We start from the raw sequence: 21,572 nt of genomic DNA, 5'->3' as shown, positions 1-21,572 counted from the left end.
TCAAATGAAAACCGTGTTTAATCTGTATTCCTTTACCATCTGCACTTATCAATTTTTAGTCAAAAAACTGGCCGTTTTTAGTAATTGGAATGTTGTTAAACAAATTTAAAAATAAATTGTACCTACTTAGTAAACACAGTGCGGTACGCATTTTTATTTAAACTATTATTAATTTTAAAAATATGAAAAATGTTGTTCGCCCTGTATCTTCGAAACAAAGAGGTTTTTCAAAAATCATCCAAGGACAAAACATGCTTAAAATAGTCCAAGGAACAACCCCCTGAATTTTTGCCGCATGTTTAGGAAACACCCTGTATATATTTTTGATTTTTGTACAGAGCGCAACGTTTTTCCTTATGGAAATGTGAGACCACATCCAGGAGCTCTTTGCATTAATTTAGAATGCGAAGGTGCCTTAAATAGTCGCCAGTTTTCAGTTCATGCTCGTGATACTGCTGTAATGAAGAGAGACACGCTGTTCGTTGTAGTTTTTTTTTAACCGAGCGATTTTCCACATTCTCATTTTAAAGTCGGAGTTAAGTTTTCGTTGGACCATTCTGTATACCTATATATAATTATTTTAAATATTTTAGGCATTATAACCTAGCCCTAATATAGAGATGGCTAATATTTCATTTCATTTTCCTAGGGCCGTACATGCAAAAACATTTTTGCATATACACCTCTATATTGTTATATTTATGTTTAAAATGATAATTGAATATTTTTTTTGAGATCGGGCTTTTTTTAGTGGGATTATATTATTGAATTTCTCAATTTATATCGAATAATATCGAAATAAATGAAAAATATTTTTATATAAGGTGTCCCATCAAAAAATCAAGTAAAAAAACTCAATATCTCTGAAACGGGTGATATTTTTGAGAAATCGAGGGTAATAAACTGCGCTAAAAATATTGGTCTCCTATTTAAGAAACCCCAACTCTTCTCTATATCTGATGTCTGTAAAACAGTAATTGATTTCTATTATCTTTTGTGAATATCATATAATTTGATATTATTATTATTATTAGGTCTATGATCCGAGGGCGAGTGAGGAGCACAATACAGGCAATGTGCCTATGTACAGGGTGGGCAAATAAGCGAGGTAAGCGGCTATATCTCAGGATCCACTCATCGTAGAGACTTGCGGTAAAAAATTTTACCACTAAAGTGAATAAAAGAAAACGCTGGAAATTGTTTTGAAGTTCATGCCTCCACCGCTAGGGGGCATAATAGCTATCGTCGAGTAGAAAAATGCATTTAACTCGAAAAATTTTCATATTAAGTTGAAAAAAAAATATCATCACTGTAAACCTTGGAAAATTCTCTATCTGTTTGAATTGTCACTTTCGATTTTGCGACATCAAATAAGGGTGGGGGAAAGTTAGAAATCTGACTGATTGAAATGTCTGTAACTTCAGTTTGGCTCAACATTTTTGAGCAAATTAGATCTTATTTGAGAGACAACATCTTGTTGATTGAGGAAAAAATATACTCATGATGAATTTGATTCAGCTGCTTCCGATAGGGAGCGGTAAGTCAGAAGTTCATTGTTTTGTTCATTTTTCTCTGAAATTTCAAATGTAATGATAGGATTTTCTTAGCAGAAACAGAAATTTCATTGAATTTGCATGAAAAAACCTGAAGGTCTCAAAGCGATAATTTCAGGCGTTCCGATCTTATGGCTGAAAGAAGATATTCTTCAACTGATGCACTGCAAAAAACCAAATTGTGTCTTTAAGTTCTAACAGAAACAGAAATCCCATCAAATTTGTCCATAACTACAGAACCCCCGAAGCTATCGCTTTGCGACCTTTTGGTTTTTTCATACAAATTTGATGGGATTTCTGTTTCTGTTAGAACTTGAAGACTCAATTTGGTTTTTCGCAGTGCATCAGTTGAAGAATATCTTCTTTCGGCCATAACTTCAGAACGCCTGAAATTATCGCTTTGAGACCTTCAGGTTTTTTCATGCAAATTCAATGAAATTTCTGTTTCTGCTAAAAAAATCCTATCATTACATTTGAAATTTCAGAGAAAAATGAACAAAACAATGAACTTCTGACTTAGCGATCCCTATCGGAAGCAGCTGAATCAAATTCATCATGAGTATATTTTTTCCTTAATCAACAAGATGTTGTCTCTCAAATAAGATCTAATTTGCTCAAAAATGTTGAGCCAAACTGAAGTTACAGACATTTCAATCAGTCAGATTTCTATCTTTCCCCCACCCTTATTTGATGTCGCAAAATCGAAAGTGACAATTCAAACAGATAGAGAATTTTCCAAGGTTTACAGTGATGATATTTTTTTTCCAACTTAATATGAAAATTTTTCGAGTAAAATGCATTTTTCTACTCGACGATAGCTATTACGCCCCCTAGCGGTGGAGGTATGAACTTCAAAACAATTTCCAGCGTTTTCTTTTGTTTACTTTAGTGGTAAAATTTTTTACCGCAAGTCTCTACGATGAGTGGATCCTCAGATATAGCCGCTTACCTCGCTTATTTGCCCACCCTGTACATTTCGCATCAACATTATACGTTGATAGAGAAATATTTTGTACACACACGAGAGAAAAATAAATATTTTTGTATTTGTATTGTATTGCATAGACCTCGGGATATTTTAGTAAATTATAATCCGTCTTATTTGGAAGATTCATATTTCCGGAAGTAAGCGACGGAGCATAACCATATTTGGCATGTAGATTACTATTAGCGATGTGAACAAACTGTGAAAAAATGATTGATTTTCCTGGGTATTCAGGGGAAGTTTTCTTAAATTTCGCAAATTCGTATTTTCGGAAATACACGCGTCGGAGCATAACCATATTTGAAATTTAGATTACTATTAGCGGTATGAATAAACTGTGAAAAAATTATTGACTTCCATTGGGATCCAGGGGTCGTTTTTTCAACCTTTAAATTTCTAAAATTCGTATATTCGGAAATACGCGTTGGTGCATAACCATATTTGAAATGTAGATTACTATACCTAAGCGATATATGAATTGACCATATTCACCGTCGCCATATTGTTGTGCGACAATACCAACTACCCGGTGTTCCCAACGAAGAAATATTTAGTTAACTAGAAAAATTCCACAATATAAAGTTTATAAGTGAAGTTTATGTGTACCTTTTCTGGCTGCTACGCCAGATAGGCTTGTTTGGGACAATATTTCGCAAAAATTTCACCTTTTGGAAATAAAAACATTAGTGAAAGGTGGTTTTATGAACAATTTAACTGTGGCCGAGTGTATAAATGAAGGCTTCGTTCCATTTTTGGAAGTAGTCAGTGGAAGAAAAATCTCTATGGCTGATAGTAATTTTGATATTAGCGGTATTTTTCTAGTAAACTCAATATATCTCCGTTGGGAACACTGGGTAGTTGGTATTGTCGCACAACAATATGGCGACGGTGAATATGGTCAATTATGAATGGACTGTGAAAAAAATATTGACTTCCCTAGGGATCCAGGGGTGGTTAATTCAACTTCAAATAAATAAAATAAGCGCACACTGCATTCTACCTTCTGGGTGGTGAACATTAGTTCAAAATCTCTTTTAATTAAAAAAAATCGCCTTTATTTTCCTTCAAAGTAAGTGTTCGTGTTATCCGTGTTAAAAGCGAAAATATTTTATATGGAAATATTAAGGTCCTCTAAGAATTGCATACAAAATAGAGTGATTGTGTAAGACGATTTATTTAGTTATGTGTTTTATTCCAATAATTCAATTTTCAATACTTTAGTTGCTGAAATATAATGTATGAGTATCGGAAACAGCTTTTCAGCTTTAGGATTACTGGAATCCGTTGAGATTCCATAAAGAGAAATTTTTCTTGCCTACTCTATCTAAGGAAAAATGAATCTCGATAACGGCAAATTATTGACCGGGAGAATTGAATAACTGACCGATAAGGGTCAGTGGTCTAAACCGGGTTCTGACGTACCGAGACGTATGGCAGCCCTAGACAAAAGACAAGAAGGATTGAAGGATATTTATATCCTCTCTTGAACAAAAAAGCAAATTGGACGATTCATTGAAAGTGAGAATTTACCACTCAATTATAAAACCCATAATGACTTACAGAAATAAAATACTTATTCTAAACAACAACAAAATAAAGGAACTAGTAATAATTCAGAATAAGACGCTAAAAAAGACGCTCCAAATGAGCCCTGGTTCGTAAGAAACGAGGAAATTAGACTAAAGACAGAAACACCAAAAATAATAGACCATATAAAGAAACTGGCCGAGAAATCCCACGAGAGAATGAAGGCTCACACGAACGAAGGAATAAGGAGCTCATTAGGCTATGACCATAATGAGAATAAAAGGGTCAAACGACTGAAGACCGTACTAAATCAAATGAAATTAATCAACACAATACATAACATGATAGTAGTAAGATAATCCAACTTCTACACTGCAAATACCTACATTAGACACAGGACAGAACAGGCCGCCGCGCCGATTGGTATATTTTTGCTGGGGCGGCAGACACGCTAGAACGGGCCCTGACACTTCCACATCTGAAGACGATTTTCAAATGGTATGGAACTATCGATGGGAATACTCTTTTTGGTCAATTAGAGTTTTTTTTTGTATGAGGAAACATTTAGAATAGATGTGTTTACCAATTCGACTACTTTTCCAGAATCAGAATATCAGCACCAGCATCTTTTATACTTTTGTCGCTATTAACAGCTTTTTGTAGGCTGATTGGAATTGTCCGGCTTTCGGACTGCTGTTGAATTCATTCCGACTTCTGATGGCACCTGCAAAAATATACCTCCAAAAGATCTTGGAAGAACTTATAGGTTAATAAATGCAATTTCTTTAACCCCACATTAATAACCGACGCCCCACTACACTGGGGCTACCATTTATACCATGTTATATAAGGGTTCATCCCCAATCAATTGAAGATTATCGAGACCTCAGAAAAAGTCTGGAACACGAAAACCTACACCGAAAGTTGTTGCGAAAGACATCTCAATGGAATTCTCCATCGAAGAAATAGAGAATGATCAAGACTACCCAGCAAGAGAATCCCCAGGATGAAGGTCAGAGAAGGAACAGAACTGCCCATGATAGACACAGATTTCGAAAGAAAGTACAAGCCGATTTATAACGAGCGTTCATTAAAATTCGTGGTCAAGAGTGCTGTGGAGAAATAATAGTTGATTTTCTGTGATTACAAGTAGCGCTTAGCTTGTACCATATCACCAACATTTGTTTATAAAAACATACTTCAAATATGGTATAAGCTAAGCGCTACTTGTAATCATAGAATTGAGGTGCTGGATAATCCAGAATCCAGTACCATCGTTGTCAGGAATAGGAACACGTGCAAAGAAATTGCACCGCTGAATACCGATTCCTAAAATGCAGCGGCTATTACCATTCCACGGATCTTTTCAGAAAAAGAACAAACTACTCCGGTCAAGTGTGCTAACTGCTGCGGAGCCCACCCTGCAAACTCTATTAGACTCTCGAAGAAGCCATTGAAAAAGCTCCCAGAAGAAATTCACCCATGGCGAACAGAGCAAATCCAGGTGAAATCCATGAAGGAAATTCAACGAGAACAGCGAGAAGAATAGAAAACAAACCTCCCCAAAGAAGAAAATAAAACCAGCTGCCCCAATGATGGAAATGAACCGAAAATCATCGAACGCATATCTATTCACAGAGATTGCAGAACTGAAGCCGAATGAAGATCAAACAAACAACGTGACATAACGAACTGGATAGATAGCATAGCTGAACTGTTACCTATAAGCCCCGGTGCACACATCCGACATTTGCAGTTGCGACACCGTTGCGGTGTCGTACGCTAGTGTGCATGCTCCCATTTGATTCTTTGTACCACAGCCCGCATGATGGCAGTTACGACGTCGCAACGACACGGCGGGTAGTGTGCATGTTCCCATTTGATTCTTTGTACCACAGGCCGCAAGTACGACACAGCAACGGTGTCGTAACTGCAAAAGTCGTATGTGTGCACCGGGGCTAAACTCCAATGCCCACATGAGAATAAAACCATACGAAACCACAATCATAACATGGAAATTCGACGGCATCAGTAACAAAAAAGAAGAACTGTTGTTGAAGAAAATCACCCTGACGTAATCTTACTATAAAAAACGATGTTTAAATATGAGAAACCATTCGTTTCCGTAAACTGTAGATACTCAATTAGATATTAATTTCAACTTGCATAGTATTCAATCCTTTGCTAAGTTTTGGCTTATTACTCACTATACAGGTTTAATCAGGAGTTTGTTGTTAAACCCTAATTTTGAAACAACTTGTGGAATAATTTCGTTGTCAATTTTTTTCAAATTACCAATTTTTATCAAGATCCATTTCTTTTCAACATTTTGTTTTTTGGTTCAAAGTTCCGAGCGCACTAGTTTGTTTTTAAGAGAGAAATGAACTTGTCATAAAGATGCTATTCGAAACTGAATGGACAGTACGAAACCGACGTATGCAGGCAGTAAATAAAAAAATATCAATATGAATGAAAAAAAAAACTTTTTTAGGTTATTTACTTTACAGTTGAATTGATTTGTTTTTGATTTTCTACTTGAATTCAAAATTCAATGAGTTTGCATAAGTATATTTTGAACTCGCTGATAATATTTTTAACTGAACAACATATTGTTGCCTTCTCATCGCACTGACATTATGGCACAAATTTGGTAATTTGAAAAATTTTCATCACGAAAATTCCTCAGGATGTTTCAAAATTGAGGTTTAACAACAAATTTCTGATTAACCCTGTATAGTGACTAATGAGCCAGCATTTAACAAAATGTAGAATAAGGAATTTGGAAAATTGAGATAAATAAGAAAACTATCAGACTTCAAACTTTACCAAATTTCAACTTGTTGCGGTTTTTTTGCACCTGGGTGTATCAAAACGGCGCCGAAATACAAATCAGCATTCACATGGGAAGCAAGAAGGCAAAGTCACCATGCTCCGCTATTGAAATGAAAGCGTTTATTTGGCAGAGATCACTGAGCGGATACTATTAATATTAATGATCTCGGGATATATGAAACACCGCAATCCTCTGCTAGAAATTATAATGATCAGAGTGTAGAATCGAGCGAAATTTCACTCGAGTGAGTGCTCGATTAATGGGATCGCTCAAACATCGAATACTCGATTATTATAATAGCACTCGATTATTCCCAACACTATGCAAAACAAGGGCGTAGATCTTTTTTTTCTTGGGGAGGGTAATCGAAAACAAATTTTTTACGACATTGTTTACTCATATCTATAATGTGAGAAAAAGAGGTTTGATAACGAAGTTTGAACCAAATTATTCGAAATAATTTTTTTTTATTACCAATTCGATTGTTCTTATCTTATACTGGGTGTTCCTGAATTGGAGTTACGAAGGAAAATGGGAGATTCCTTGAATAATTTTAAAAATAAAATGGCCCATAAGCATGAGCCCGCAAACGCTTTGTGTTCGAGATACATCAGGGTGCTTCTTGTAGTTCTACTTTTTTGTGATGCTTAACCAGTTTATCGAATCTTTATTAATCTTCACTACAGAGTTGGTAAATAGTACGAAAACTTATAATAAATTTATTTATCACAGCTACCTAACTGGATCTTCATAATGATTTGGATTTTCCTGAGAATTACTATAGAGAGCTGTTTGAATTTTTTTCTCGAAATCGATTGCAGATACGACAAAACTACAACAAACCAAAAAGTATAGTACAGAGTTTCTTTTTAAATTTTTCTAAACTACCAGTGGTTCACAAAAAAATAATTCTGGAGGAAAAAAGCGGGCACCCTTCCAGAAAAAAATCACCCTGTAGATCTGCATTCAAAATAAGTATATCAAATGATGAAAACTTTAAATTGGAATCAAGGGCGGTCCTTGCCTTAAATTTGGGGGGGGGTCACCGTTACGGGCTTCAAGTTTTTTGATGGGACCATTTCGTACATTGGCTGCTTGAAACGCATTTTAAGTGTTAGGTGGTTCCATTTTGGGGGGAGTCATGAGCCCCTTGACCCCCCCTGGGAATGCGCTTGATTGGAATATCTATGCCAATTCAAGTTAAATATCTTGTGAAGCGGAGGTGCTATAAGAGAAAAACTAGAACTTTAACACCTATATCTCAAAAACAAAGCGTTTGCGGACTCATGTTATGGGACTTCTTTTCTTGAAATGATCCGAGAAATCTGTCATTTTCATTTAGGAACACCCTGTAGATATAGTCAATTTAAAACTGATGTCTTTACAAATAAATTGCAATTTGAATGAAACACAATAAATTGTACAACATAGCCCACACAATTTTTCGATGCGAATTACTCAGTTCAGTTCTTTGATAACTACATATTGAAATTGTGTGACGAGAATTATACAAAAAAACGAAAACAATGGGTAAGTGTACACCAATGATGAATGCAAAAATCTCAGATGGCAAATAAGGGGCGATGCCGAGAAAGCAGATAGATAAAGGAAAATAATAAACCTCGGACAAAGACGAGCTCGAACTGCAATAAAAGTACTCATCGTGAAAGCGATAATGAACTCATAAACCGCAAAGGGGTCCGTTTTTTTACTTACGTGTCGATTTCAAAGGAAAGTAAAATGATTATTATTGGTTCATTTTATGGAGAAATTTTCGTTCTCTGACTTTGCGAGATTTCTAAAAATTTTTTAGTTTGGAAATCTGGGGGGGGGGTAATTATCCCCAGTTTCCCCCTCCATTTCTACACCCTTGATACAAAATAACAATTTGAATTTTTATGTACAGAACACTAATATACTTTATGCATCAGAATCATAGAAAAATTAAAATAATATCGCAAAAAATTAGGACAGTACTGACGCGAACTCCGGAGCTTTTGAGCGCTTGTTTATGTATGTGGCAATAGATTAGATTACATATTTTGAAATACCCTCTTGTAATTCCATGCATCTTAGTTAATACACAAGAATTTTAGACATCCTATATGCAACTTATATAAGGTTCTGTGGTCTCCAAGGACTCATGAATGGACGAACACTCAAAAGTTCCTGACTTCACGTCAGTGCTTTTCTTGTTTTAATGATTTGAAATAGGAATAAATATGTTTCAGAGAATCTTTGAAATAATTATAATGTTCTCCATTTCTTCATTTTAACAATGAAGATTTCTATTTATGCTATTCTATGGTTCAAATATTTTGTAATTGTTTGAATTTTCGATTTTTTTTAACAAACTTATATTTGTGAAAGTAGCTCATAAATCTGAAAACGCTTTTCGGCATTCATATTAATCATTAGTATTCACTGAAGAATGTTATCATGGGGATTTTTCAGAATCGTTGTTGGTAAGTCTGGAGGAAAATGCGTTTGATTCTAATGGCGTTTTTTTGATGACAATGAGGTGTCTTTTAATAAACAACCAATACTGAATTATTTTGCTCTTACTTACTTGCTATTGACTTGAAGAAGAATAAAGAGTTATTGCTAATAATCAACGTGGACATTGAGAATTATTAAGGTTTTTGTCGCCATTTTTTGGTAGCTGTCAAACCTAATCAAGTAAGGTTCCTGTCAAAGAAAATTATTTTCATCAGTAAACAATAATATTTATCGAGTGAATGTGATGTGTTTTAGGAGCCAAAAGGCCTCTGTATTTATGTGAACCAAAATTTTATAAGTTTACAATCTTCTGAAGAAAGCTATGTGGTTTTGGGTTTGTAGGTCAGTCAGTACCAATATGGGCAAACTTTTGTACATAAAGTTGGAATAAAATTGGACAGAATGTAAAGAAACCAAATTATAAAAGTGGGACGATGTATCGTGCCAAAAAACCTCTTCTTTCTGACTTGAATGAACATCTCATTTGTAAACTCTGTAAAGGTTATTTTGTTGATGCTACTACTATCGTTGAATGTCTGCACACATGTAAGTATCTATTTGCAATCAATAAGTTCCTCTTATTCGATTATAAATTTTCAGTTTGCCGAAGTTGCATTGTTAAGTACCTGGAAACTACTAAATATTGTCCAGTTTGTGATGTTCAAGTGCATAAGTCAAAACCTCTACTCAGCTTACGACCAGACAAGATTATACAGGATATTGTGTATAAATTGGTTCCAAGGCTATATCAAAGTGAGTTTTTTATAATATATTTGTATAATATAAAAAAATTTTTTATTATCAGATGAACTGCGAAGAAGGAAAGAATACATCAAGAAGCATTCAGACATTAAATTATCTGCTTTGGAGGAAAGTTTTGAATCTTCACATGGGTTATTTCTGACTCCAGAAGAGGAACTCAGTGTTACTCTCACCTACTATGGCTCACTAGGAAAACCAAGGTTAGAACCACCATGAAAATATGAAAAGATACTGTTGCCTTTCAAAATTGAATGATATATTTTATCAACTAATGTTGCAATAAATGTCTGCTATAGCTGAGTTTAATGAATTTCATTATTGATGAAATACAGTTTATTCAACAGTGTTTATTTATATCATATAGTTTTAACACCAAATTGAGTTATATAAACTTCTTGTCTTTTTCTAGGTATCTCAGATGCCCTTCTGCCGTTTCAGTGATGGTGCTACAAAAATTGATTAGAGCTAAATTTGGCCTATCTGATTCTCATCATGTTGATATACTTCATAATCAAGATTGCTTGAATCCTTCCTATACACTAATGGATGTTCTATATATTTACAAATTATCAAAAGTATATTTCCCAATATTGTTATTTGATTTAATTTTGATGAATACATTTTATTTTAGCTTGAATCTTTGGATCTCACATATCGGATTTATGAGTATATGGCAAAAAAAATGAGACTGGATAGTAAGGAATCTGAAAGCAAAGAAAAAATTAATATTTCTCCTCAACCTACCTTGCCAAACAACAATAACTGGAAAGAAGTGCAACTTAGAATTAGCGAAAATGGCGAAATGTCCATAACTGGAATTCAGGATAACCTAACATCCCAAAGTTTCAGTAAAGAAATGATTGAAGTTTTGGATACAAAGCCAAAGTCGCCTATTATGAATACAACCATAAATTCAATAAAGAAGAAAGAATTACCTGAACTTAAATTCATTCGGAAACCTCCAAATTCAAAATGTATAAATATTTTAAGCGAAACTATAATACGACCATATTCTGTGGAGACAAGGCTAAATGAATGCCTTCTTACTAACCCTGGTAAAAAAGAAAGTATTACAACATCATCTATCACTGTGCCATCAATAAATTCTACAACTACTACGGTATTTACCACAGTTAATTCTACCAAGTGTAGTGTTGGATCTTCTGAAAATTTGGAAGATCATTCTTCCGAAGAAAAAGTTGAGAAGGAATTTGTTAAAGAAAGAGGAAATGATGAAGAAGTAAGGCAAGTAAAAGAAAAGTCCATAGACAAGGGCATTAAGAGAAAATTTGATCATGAGAATGAGCACTCTAATAATGAAATCAATACCAACACAAAAAAAATTGATTCTAAAACATTAAGCAGTAATATGAATGATGATAAAAATACAATAGTACAAACTGTTGAAGTTAAATTGAAAACAGATTTCAATGAGTTAGGCAGAAAGTCTGAAGGACTAAATAATGAAGAAAAAATACCAGTTGATAAATATGAAATTACTGAACAATCAACAAAGAAACATAATTGTGCTGAAACAGATGAGAAATTGAAAGTCATATCTGACGTGTCGCATAATGAAATTCAGAAAAGCAACTTATCACATAGAGAAAATCGATCTAATTGTACTAGTAATCATGTTTTAAAGGAAGTTAAAGATGTTGATGCTAAAACGAGTACCAATAAAAATTGGACAAGTCCAAATCCACTACCACCAAAGCCTTCTACAAAATATCAGGGAGCCTCCCAACCATGCTACATGCCTAAGACATCTTTTAATCCAGTTTTAAACATACCTAAGCTACTTCAAAGTACTGTGAAGAATGAGATGAAGACATCCTCAAAATCAACATCCAATATAAAAAATGAGATTAGGATTAGCTCCTCACTCAGTTCTAGCCCTGTCTATAGTTCAACAAGTAATTCTGTAAGTAATTTTCATTTCAAAATATGGTATTATAAATATGTTAGAGTGTGCAAATGACTCAAGTATGCTCTCTTCAGCAGCAAAACTATAGAGTTCTGGGGAATATAAAATATACATATATACAGTGAACTCTTGCTAACTCAAAATCCTCGATAACTCGAATCATTTTCAATCACCTTGAAAAAACCTGTCTAAGCCAAAAAAATATCCATGCATAACTGGAAATGATTTTACGGATATATTTTACCATTTTTACCTCTATAAGTCGAACACACAAAAATTACCTTTTTAATTTGAAGTAGTTAATTTCAAACCCTGTCGCACAATTTGATACATCTCGATGAATTGAGCGTATTAAATGATAGAATATTTGCATCGTGAGGTTTTATAAAGTTTAGTTTTGTTTGTTGAATTGTTTTTTTTAAGGCAGAAGGAAATATGTATTTTGTTTAATGTTTTTCATCCTGACTCTCCTAGGCTTTTGAGAGACCTATCAGGAGATTGAGATTTTACGAAAAACTTATTTAGGGTTTTCATTCCCAATTGCTGGAACAAGCTTAAAAAATTTGAATAAAATGCTTCTGCTCATATAATTGGAATAATTTGTCATGAGCTGTTAGATTAGAAAAAAATGTTGCCTGAGAATAAACAAACAATAACACTTTGAATCAATCAACTCTTCTGACGTTTTGGAGTCTAAATTAGATTCCTTCATCAGAACAAATGCTTAAAATATACAGAATTTGTCAATTGACATTTGTCAATACAGAAAGTCACTAATAGGTTGTGTGGCTTCTTCTTGAACGTTACATTATGATGAGAGACAATTTTCTGTTATAATATCGATTTTCATAGTTCCAAAATGGTTGTAATGCGAGACGACTTCATTTCCTTCCGTCCCATTTTGGAGCTCAAAATTTTATATAACTGTTAAAAATATTATTTTAGTTTGGGTTATTAAGTTAGTTAATATTAATTTATTATTCCAGAGTTCCATAACAAAACAAAAATTAAGTACCAAAGTAAAATCCAATGCACCAATAGGATACAAAACCTTAAAAGATCCACCCAAAAGTTGGAATTCGCAAATATCAAAAGCAAACTTGAACAAGCCTCAACCGGATCCAAAATATTCGGATCTGAAAAATGTACGACCTCCCAAATTCTTCAAAATGAGGAATAACATGCTAAGGTTTGTATTTGAAATTCATTTCTTCAACCACTGAAATATTGTAACTTATTTTTTCTCATTAATATTATGTCTGAATATCACTATTCTACTTCATCAAAAAGTCAACGAAACCCAAAATATGCCCTTTGAAAGAAATTCAATTCTGCTAATGAATAATTTATTCATCATAAAATTTTTAAACGTTCTTTTCCTGATTAGATCGCTCTACCACTTCATCACAATTTCTGAAATTTTAAGCTTGGAATGTACTCAATCGATAAGTTTCAACTCACTGATGACGAATTTGCAGTAAATTGAAGGATCAATATGTTATCTTTCATAAGTTAGCTGAGGCTATATCAGGAGAATATGATGGTTGTACTATAACATTTTTTAGAGGTCTTTGTTTCATATGTATTTTTAAAAATTGTAAAAATCGCAAAACATACTTGAGACAAAATTAACAATAGATTAGAGGACAGTTGTACCAACTAATGATGACAGAAACAATTTGACAATCCCTTTATCAACCCTTTTTTATAGTCAATTCTCAGTACTTTCTTGAGATATTGTATGTTTTTCTATATAATCTATATACACCATCGATATAGAATAGAGGAGTAGATATCACGTGACTTACAGCACTACCAGTACGCCATTTTAGATAGATATCTCAGTTAATTTTGATCAATAACATTTCATAGTAGTGAACAGATCTGTATTCACAAGTTTTGCATATCTGCATATCCATCTTCACCATACTCTAAATATATTAAAATTTATATGGCAGGATATATTGTATATTATTTGAAACAAAAACTTGTTTGTGAATAATGCTTGGACTGTTTAAAAAGTGATGAACACGGTTTATTTTCGTATTCCTTCGTGAAAGTTTACTTAATCCGACCCTGACCTTTTCCTCCCTCCAGTAATAGAATTAGCCCTGTCTAGTGGACACATTTCTTCTAGCACGATAACTGCTCATAGCTTGTCCTTCTATTCTATCTCGATGATATACATATATTGTGCATAAATAAAATGATTAATTTTATATTTTGGGTTGAATTAACTGTAAATGTTGGCTTTAAGGTTTTTGGGTAACCCAGCGTCTGGTGTTAAACCGATGTATTCCGTACATCCAAGTTCAGAGCAAGATAAGCCTCAGGAAAAAGTTGTGGAAAATAGAGAGATAAAAAAACACTCAATCGTGAAAATCGATCCAAAAACATTGAAACCTATTTCTGAAAAAGCTCCGGAAACTACAAGTCTTAGTAGTCAGGTTTCAACAACTACAGATCTGAAAATCAACACCAGTTCTGTATCTATATTTAACCCCCTCAAACTGCAAAGTAAGTAAGATAAATTTGGATTCACATCTAATACGAAAGTATCTAAACTTCACAAATGTATTTATAGAGATATTATTTGAAATAGGTATTTTCAAGAATAAGATTCTTAAACAAAATATTTTTATTGTTGAATATTGTATTGGTATAATTAACGTGAGAAATATGTAAAATACTCTAAATTCTTGGTTAATTACAATTTTATGCCTTTATTGTTGATAAACTAAATGAGATTAGGCGCTCATTATTCGTTTAGTGGCAGTTTTTATGTGTACAGCTGAATTTTGGATTTTTTTTGTTTGTTTTGTGCTGTTTAAACGTGCAAATGGTAAAACAAACCTACACTATACATTATTTCTCCTCTGATGAAAGGAACAGCCAATTACAATGCCCATAATAGACATTTTTGTCCAGTTTAAACTCAAATTATTGTTCATAGTTAAAACTACAACACAAATGTGCAGAGAAAATCACAATACAAACACAAGCAACAGCATGACAACTGCCTAATTATCTATTTTGTATTAAGGCCTATTTTCACGATGATAGTAGAATCGTGAGAGTAACTATAGGAACTAGCACATTATCACAATATCGTGAGAGTTACTATCATCCTGAAAATGACCCTTTAGGTTAAATAGGTTAATTTGGCTCTCAGAGGCTCTCAGAATGAAAAGTATTGTGAATCTAAATGATCACTATATTTTTCTAACTACAGCTTTTCCAGTTGTACTTCAATTTCAAAAAAGGGAGCATGTATTTCAGAATAGGAAAATCTAATTCAGAAAAGAAAAATTGGATTTCAAAATAGTTGATTTAATTTCAGAAAAACGAAATTGAAATTCAGATTACGGAGTTGGAATTCATATAATCAAAGTTGTAACTCAGGATAGTGAATTGAATTTCAGAAGCAGCGAATTGTTTTTTAGAAAAGGAAAATTGTATTTCAGAAGTTATGTAATTAATAACAGTACCGGATTTGAGGTACCAGTACAATATGCAATACAGGTTTTACATAGATATGGGGCATTGTGGTATTGAAGGAAACAAAAAATCGATGAATTTGCGAAAAGAGCATCAATGTTAACACCTGTTGGTCTTGGGCCTTCCTGTGGGTCCGGAAAAGACCAATTTTTGGTAACAGTCCAACAATGGGAGTTGAACAATAGAATAACTCTCTGGATGAACACTCCTGGTCTAAGGCAAAGAAATTTGTGGTCTTTCACCGCCCTATACCAGAATGCTCTTGAATCTATCACCAGCTGAGCTTCTGATAATGGTGGGACTGTTGAAAGGACACTGTCAGCGCAAATACCATTTGTACCACATTGGTAAGTTAGCAGATGAGTTTTGCAGGCTCTGTAGAAAGTAGAAACAGCCGAACCCATAGTGTGCAAATATCTGAGGTTGACTGGCCTAAGTAAGAACCAATCATATGAAAAAGTCAGTCGGTTTCATTAACTGGATACTCACAAAGTAACAGGCAAGGCTCCTAAGGATGAAGTTGGCTTTGTTAACAGTATGGCTTTCTTGGGTTTGTATGAATAGCTTGGATTAAGAACAAAATATCAATTTGAACACAGTTCCCGAAAGGCTAACAGCGCCTCAACAACTCCTTTTCAGTAATAAGTAGATATGACTATTCATTTTAATTAATTCTGAAATACATGTAACCAATTCTGAATTACAATTTCCTATTTCAAATTATCAAAACTGAATTCCAATTTATATTTTCTGATATCAATTTTTCGTTTTCTGAATTACATATTGCTTTTGTGAAATACACATTACCGTTTTTCTTCCTATTCTGAATTTCTATCTTCTAAAATTCAATTTGCTTTTCTGAATTCTGATTGGAAAAGGTTTAGAAGCTTTTTGAGCTGATACTGGTTGTGTCAGTATATTTCAGCTACATTTATTTCAATTAAAGTCATTTTCTGGATTAATCATGACCTTTATATAAAAGAAGAAAAAAATTCTAGAGGAAAATCTATCACTTCAAATTAAAATGTTCAAATTTCGATCTAGGTAATTCACCGAAATCAGAAAGGAAGTCGCCAAAAAGTCCTCAATCGCCCAGACATAAATCCTCCCCGTCACCTTCGCCGCCGGTGCATAAACGAGATCTTAAACCTAACCTCAATTTCACTCCTCCCAACCCCTTCATACCTAACCTTTCTTCTCAGACCATCAACCCCAACCAGTTTTTGTGTAATCCCGGACCTCCAGGTTTCCCAACTTATGACCCAAGGGTAGTGGCAGCATACAATAATTTGTTCTACGGTTCTGCGATGGGCTTCTCGCCAAATCCGCTATCGTACCATTTAGGTGGACTGGATATAACTCAACGAGGAAAAGGATTTGATATTTCCAAGATAGTGGGCATGCAACAGCAAGCATCTTCGAGCAAGGTTAGTGGCTACATAGGTGTTCCATCATTGACACAACGCTCTATTACGGTTAAGCGTTGAAATTTTCGAATTTTATTTGGTACATCCTGTGGCTTTCTAATCAATTTGAGAATGTAGCTCTAATGAAGTCTGATGATACTAAGCCGAAGAAATAACGAAAGTTTCAGCGCTTAACTGTAATAGAGCGTCGCGTCAAATGGTGGAAGAAAGTATATAGTTTTTGGTCTTTCTTCATATTTTTTTTATTTATTAATTAGAAACCTCAAATCAGTTGAAAGTATCTGAAACAAAGGTTTTGAATTTACTATTACTACGTATTTATACAGGGTGTGGCGTAATTAATGGATAATCCTGTACTGGCGAATAGGGGAGGTCATGGCCGACCAGAAAATGTAAAGTTTTGTTCAGTAAAAATATCATAGTTTTCGAGATATCGGACAATTTCATTTTTTTCTAAAAAGTGCAAACATGAGGATTATCCTACTTTTTTTTCTAAATTAAGCAAGATGGTAGGAATTTGGTAGTTTATCTCATAGTACAGCTATCTGAGAGTAAAATAAAAAACAATTCCCAAAGAAATAACAAGATTTGTGATCACAGCATTGAAATTAGTGAATAAAGGTGCACTTTAAAAAAAAAATGAAATTGTCCGATATCTCGAAAACTATGATATTTTTACTGAACAAAACTTTACATTTTCTGGTCGGCCATGACCTCCCCTATTCGCCAGTACAGGATTATCCATTAATTACGCCACACCCTGTATATAATTACATTTAGACATAGAATAAATTAGCAAAATATCTATGCCTGAATATATTTTACAAAAATGGAAAAGAGGCGATCGTCGGCCGTGCGCCTTTATCGCGTCTTTGTTTTGGTTCTGGAGATGTGTCGACAATTTTGGTCTTCGTGTTTTAATTATTTGTAGTCTAGATACAAATGTGCTTCCTACTTTGAAAATTTGGGAAAATCTTAAATGAAACTCAACAGTTCAAAATGGGATTTTATGAGATTATTAAATGAAACTGGATAATAATTAAGTTTAAATTTGAATTTGAAGTAAGTAATAACCCAAATTGAGAAGAATTCCCTACTATTGGACTAGGTTCAATTTAATTTTGTACAACAGTATCTGCTTAAATTTATGAGGATTCAGTAAAGAGTTCAGTAAAGCTATGGAATAGAGTTTTTCTTAATATGTGAGAAATGTTAACTTCATTATTGCATTCGTTTGCATTTTCATGTTTCAGAATGTAAATCCTAAAATCGAATTATTAAGTGTTATGCTACTTGATGTTCACTACAAATTTTGTAATTAATATTTCAATATTGATATACATACAAGTAGAAATATTATTTTTATGAAATAGGAAGTAATAAACCATATTGTAAAACTTATTATCATATACATATTTAGTTTTCTCAATATTTAAGAATCTACTCATTGTAGTTTGAAAGTTATAACTCCTCAAAAAAATTTTAGAGGAAGTTTAAAAAAATCTTTCCTCCAATTATATTTTTTTTAAAATCCATGAGATATTTTCAAAGGAATCATATAAAAATAATAATAATGAACTTTACCAGAAGTATTTTGTAATTTCATGATCACAAATTATCAGACCTTTGAAAAAAAAAATGATAAATAGGTCAAAATGAATATAATTTTCATTTATTTATCTAATACAGAGTCCCTCATCACCACAAGGTACTTCGAAATTGGAAGTTCCAATTGTACCACCTCAGGTGCCTTATCAGCCTAGGCCAAACCCTATGAGCTCGAGAACATCTAACGTAACGTCGACAACTAAAAGGACGCAAAAAGATAATTCCAAAAACGAAAAGAGCCTTCAGAATACTGTGGAAAAACTCACTTTAAGCAGAGCTAAAGAGATTCATAAAGCTGCATTGAGTAAACTAATTTCTTCAGATGCTATTAATATTGAAAGCAGTAAAGATAATAAAGGAGACAAGAAACTGGGTAATAACAAGGGGAAAGATGATGAAGGTAAGAAAAGAAAATAGTTTCAGATAAATTATAATTGAGGTATTATCTGTTTCTTTCAATAATTCATTTTGTTTTTAAATTTTGCAGCTCAAGGCACACAACCTGTGAATTGTAATGCCTTGAAAGAAAACTGGAATGAAACCAAGACATCACAAAAGGAAGTGAAATTAGAAATGAGGAAAAAAGATAATCTAATTTCTGCATGTGAAATTAATAATAAAAAACATTTGAAAGACAATTCGAAGAGTGAAAATCGTGATAATTCTAGTGAGAAAAACGATACTGAATCAGAAAAAGAGTTAAATATTTCAGAGAAACCAGTAGGAGCGCTAAAACCCGATGAGGAAGATAGGTTGTGTAGGAAGAGGACTGATTTGAAAAGTATAATCATTGATGATGATTCTCTGAAGAAAAAAAAGGTTGAGAAAGATGATGTAAATTCAGTTGTCATCTCAGACCAACAAAATAGTGTGCACAGGTCAGACAATATATTTGGAAAAAGTGATGATTCTAAAAAATTAGAGAGTAATATTAATGAAGCGGGTAGTGAGAAATTAGATGAGGTGGCAGGGAGCAAATGATCCACTTTAAAATAAGTTTATTACTTTCTAGGATTGCAGTTTGAGATGCTCAGGTGTTTATTTACTTTTTATACACAGAAGTTTACTTCTCATAATCTTGTACAGAATAGTAAGTTGTTATGTTCATTTCCATGTTCAATATGTATATTTTTTAGTAGATAATATTTCATTGTATTGATAACATAAATGTTATTCATTTTCACTGTATCAATAAATTCACAAAATCTCATTGCTTCGCAATAAACCTAAACATCTCAAACTGAGAGTACAACCAGAATAACAGCATTTTCATATATTCAAAAATTTCTAGGATTGTATCACTAATGTCATAATATGTTGATGTTGTATTTCTGATTATTAGGAATTATTTTTGAGTCAATAGAGAAATTCTTAATGAAAATTCGTACTTCAGACATATTTTTATAGTATTCGAAAAAATGCTTGTGATAATCAGAATTTTATGGAAAAAAAAATACAAAAGGAAATGGTTATAATTCAGTTAAAATTTAACTTAGATTGAGAAATAATGTAAGAAGATATGAGACTATTATTTAAAATGATATGGAAAGTTGATTTTATTACATTAATTGAAACTTTCCAAATAAGGCAAGTAATTATCAAAATGATTTTTTTTACTAAAGAGTAAAAGCCGAAATTGTGTTTATTTTGAAAATGTCTTCCATTATTTCAATTATCGAAAATCTGATTGAAATTCTTGTTATAAGAGAAAAGAATTATTATTTTTTCTATATTTCCTCCGATATTATGGAACTACTGTTGTATTTGTGATTTTTCTTGAACAAAATCAATTCTTTATATGAAAAGTGCCTGAATTATGTATGATAATATGTGAATTGAAATATCGCAAAATGATTTGTTGAGAAATCCAAAAGTAGATGATATTTCCAACAATGAAAGAATTTTTCATACTCTAAAATGTTCATGAAATCAGTGATGAGGTGAAACACATTCAAATTGCTCCAGAAATAGTTATGTTCTGAAGAATCAAAGCTTACAAAAGTGATTCAGACAACTAAGCTGTTCTGTACTTATGGTTGATTTACAAATATAAATTAATACCTACCTAGTTTCAAAAGAGTATAAAGTTGATAAATCTTGAATCTAGTCTTTATAGAATCATCACTTGACCAGTAATGATTTTTAATGTTGAATCATTCGAAGTTTTTAAAAACTGATATCAGATTCTTAATCTAACTCAGTAAAAAGATGAATTTTTCTTCTATCTACGATGTAGCAGCTGAAAATGTGCCTTTCCTTTATCATTTTTGTAGATAAGGTTTTTGAGACACTTGCTCATGAAATTTTTCACATTCACTATATAATGCTCTTGGATATTTTCTCTATATGATACTATTTTAGTTTATATTTTTCATAAAGCCCAGCCAAACACAGCTATGTATATTTTATGTAATAATTCTCAAAAGAATTGATTGAAATTATTATTTGATGAACAAAACTGCAATTCCAATCCTTATGGATAACAATGATTTAAAATGTAAATATCGTTACAGTTAAAACAGGAGATATATCGACTATCTTGTAAGATGAATTACAGGTTTATTTAACCATAGAAAAACATATTTTCAAAAGTGTAACAATTCTTTTTTTTTTGTTATTATCTGGACATAGTCTATTTCAAAAAGTAATTTGCAGACGTCAACCATTCAAGGCATTTCATAAAGCTTTCAAAACTACATTCAAACGGCTGTGATTCCATTTTATCTCCAGTTCTCATTAATTATTTCAATTTTTCGCAATTTTTTACATGTAATATGAGTAGAATACAATGATTGAATCAGTTAAAAAATTAGTACATTGAATGTGTATTTTGAATAAACTGAATTGTAGCCCTAATTTTCATGATATTTAAGTTATAATATGGAGATTTTATTGATTGATTGTATATTGTATATAGTTTCAGCACAGATGATTTAATAAAATATTTATAGTT

The 21,572-nt window shown here is 32.8% G+C and overlaps 1 protein-coding gene across 3 annotated transcripts; it reads left to right on the top strand.

Moving 5' to 3' along the window:
• Nucleotides 1-9,355: 9,355 nt before the first annotated feature.
• On the top strand, nucleotides 9,356-21,572 carry LOC123674779 (serine/arginine repetitive matrix protein 1-like). 3 transcript variants are annotated; one of them, XM_045609857.1, is made up of 11 exons: nucleotides 9,356-9,577; nucleotides 9,740-9,943; nucleotides 9,998-10,150; nucleotides 10,203-10,359; nucleotides 10,569-10,734; nucleotides 10,791-12,083; nucleotides 13,073-13,275; nucleotides 14,344-14,603; nucleotides 16,629-17,011; nucleotides 18,701-19,019; nucleotides 19,107-21,572. In XM_045609857.1, the coding sequence occupies exons 2-11, from the start codon at nucleotides 9,832-9,834 to the stop codon at nucleotides 19,598-19,600; spliced, it is 3,540 nt and encodes a 1,179-aa protein (XP_045465813.1). In that variant the 5' UTR covers nucleotides 9,356-9,577; nucleotides 9,740-9,831; the 3' UTR covers nucleotides 19,601-21,572. The 3 variants fall into 3 exon arrangements, with proteins under 3 accessions (XP_045465813.1, XP_045465812.1, XP_045465814.1); XM_045609856.1 differs by having other exon boundaries at nucleotides 9,653-9,943; XM_045609858.1 differs by lacking the exon at nucleotides 9,356-9,577 and having other exon boundaries at nucleotides 9,584-9,943.

The sequence above is a fragment of the Harmonia axyridis genome, chromosome 3 (genome assembly GCF_914767665.1).
Source record: "Harmonia axyridis chromosome 3, icHarAxyr1.1, whole genome shotgun sequence".
Lineage (NCBI taxonomy): Eukaryota > Metazoa > Arthropoda > Insecta > Coleoptera > Coccinellidae > Harmonia > Harmonia axyridis.
This window is presented reverse-complemented; position numbering and strand designations above follow the sequence as displayed.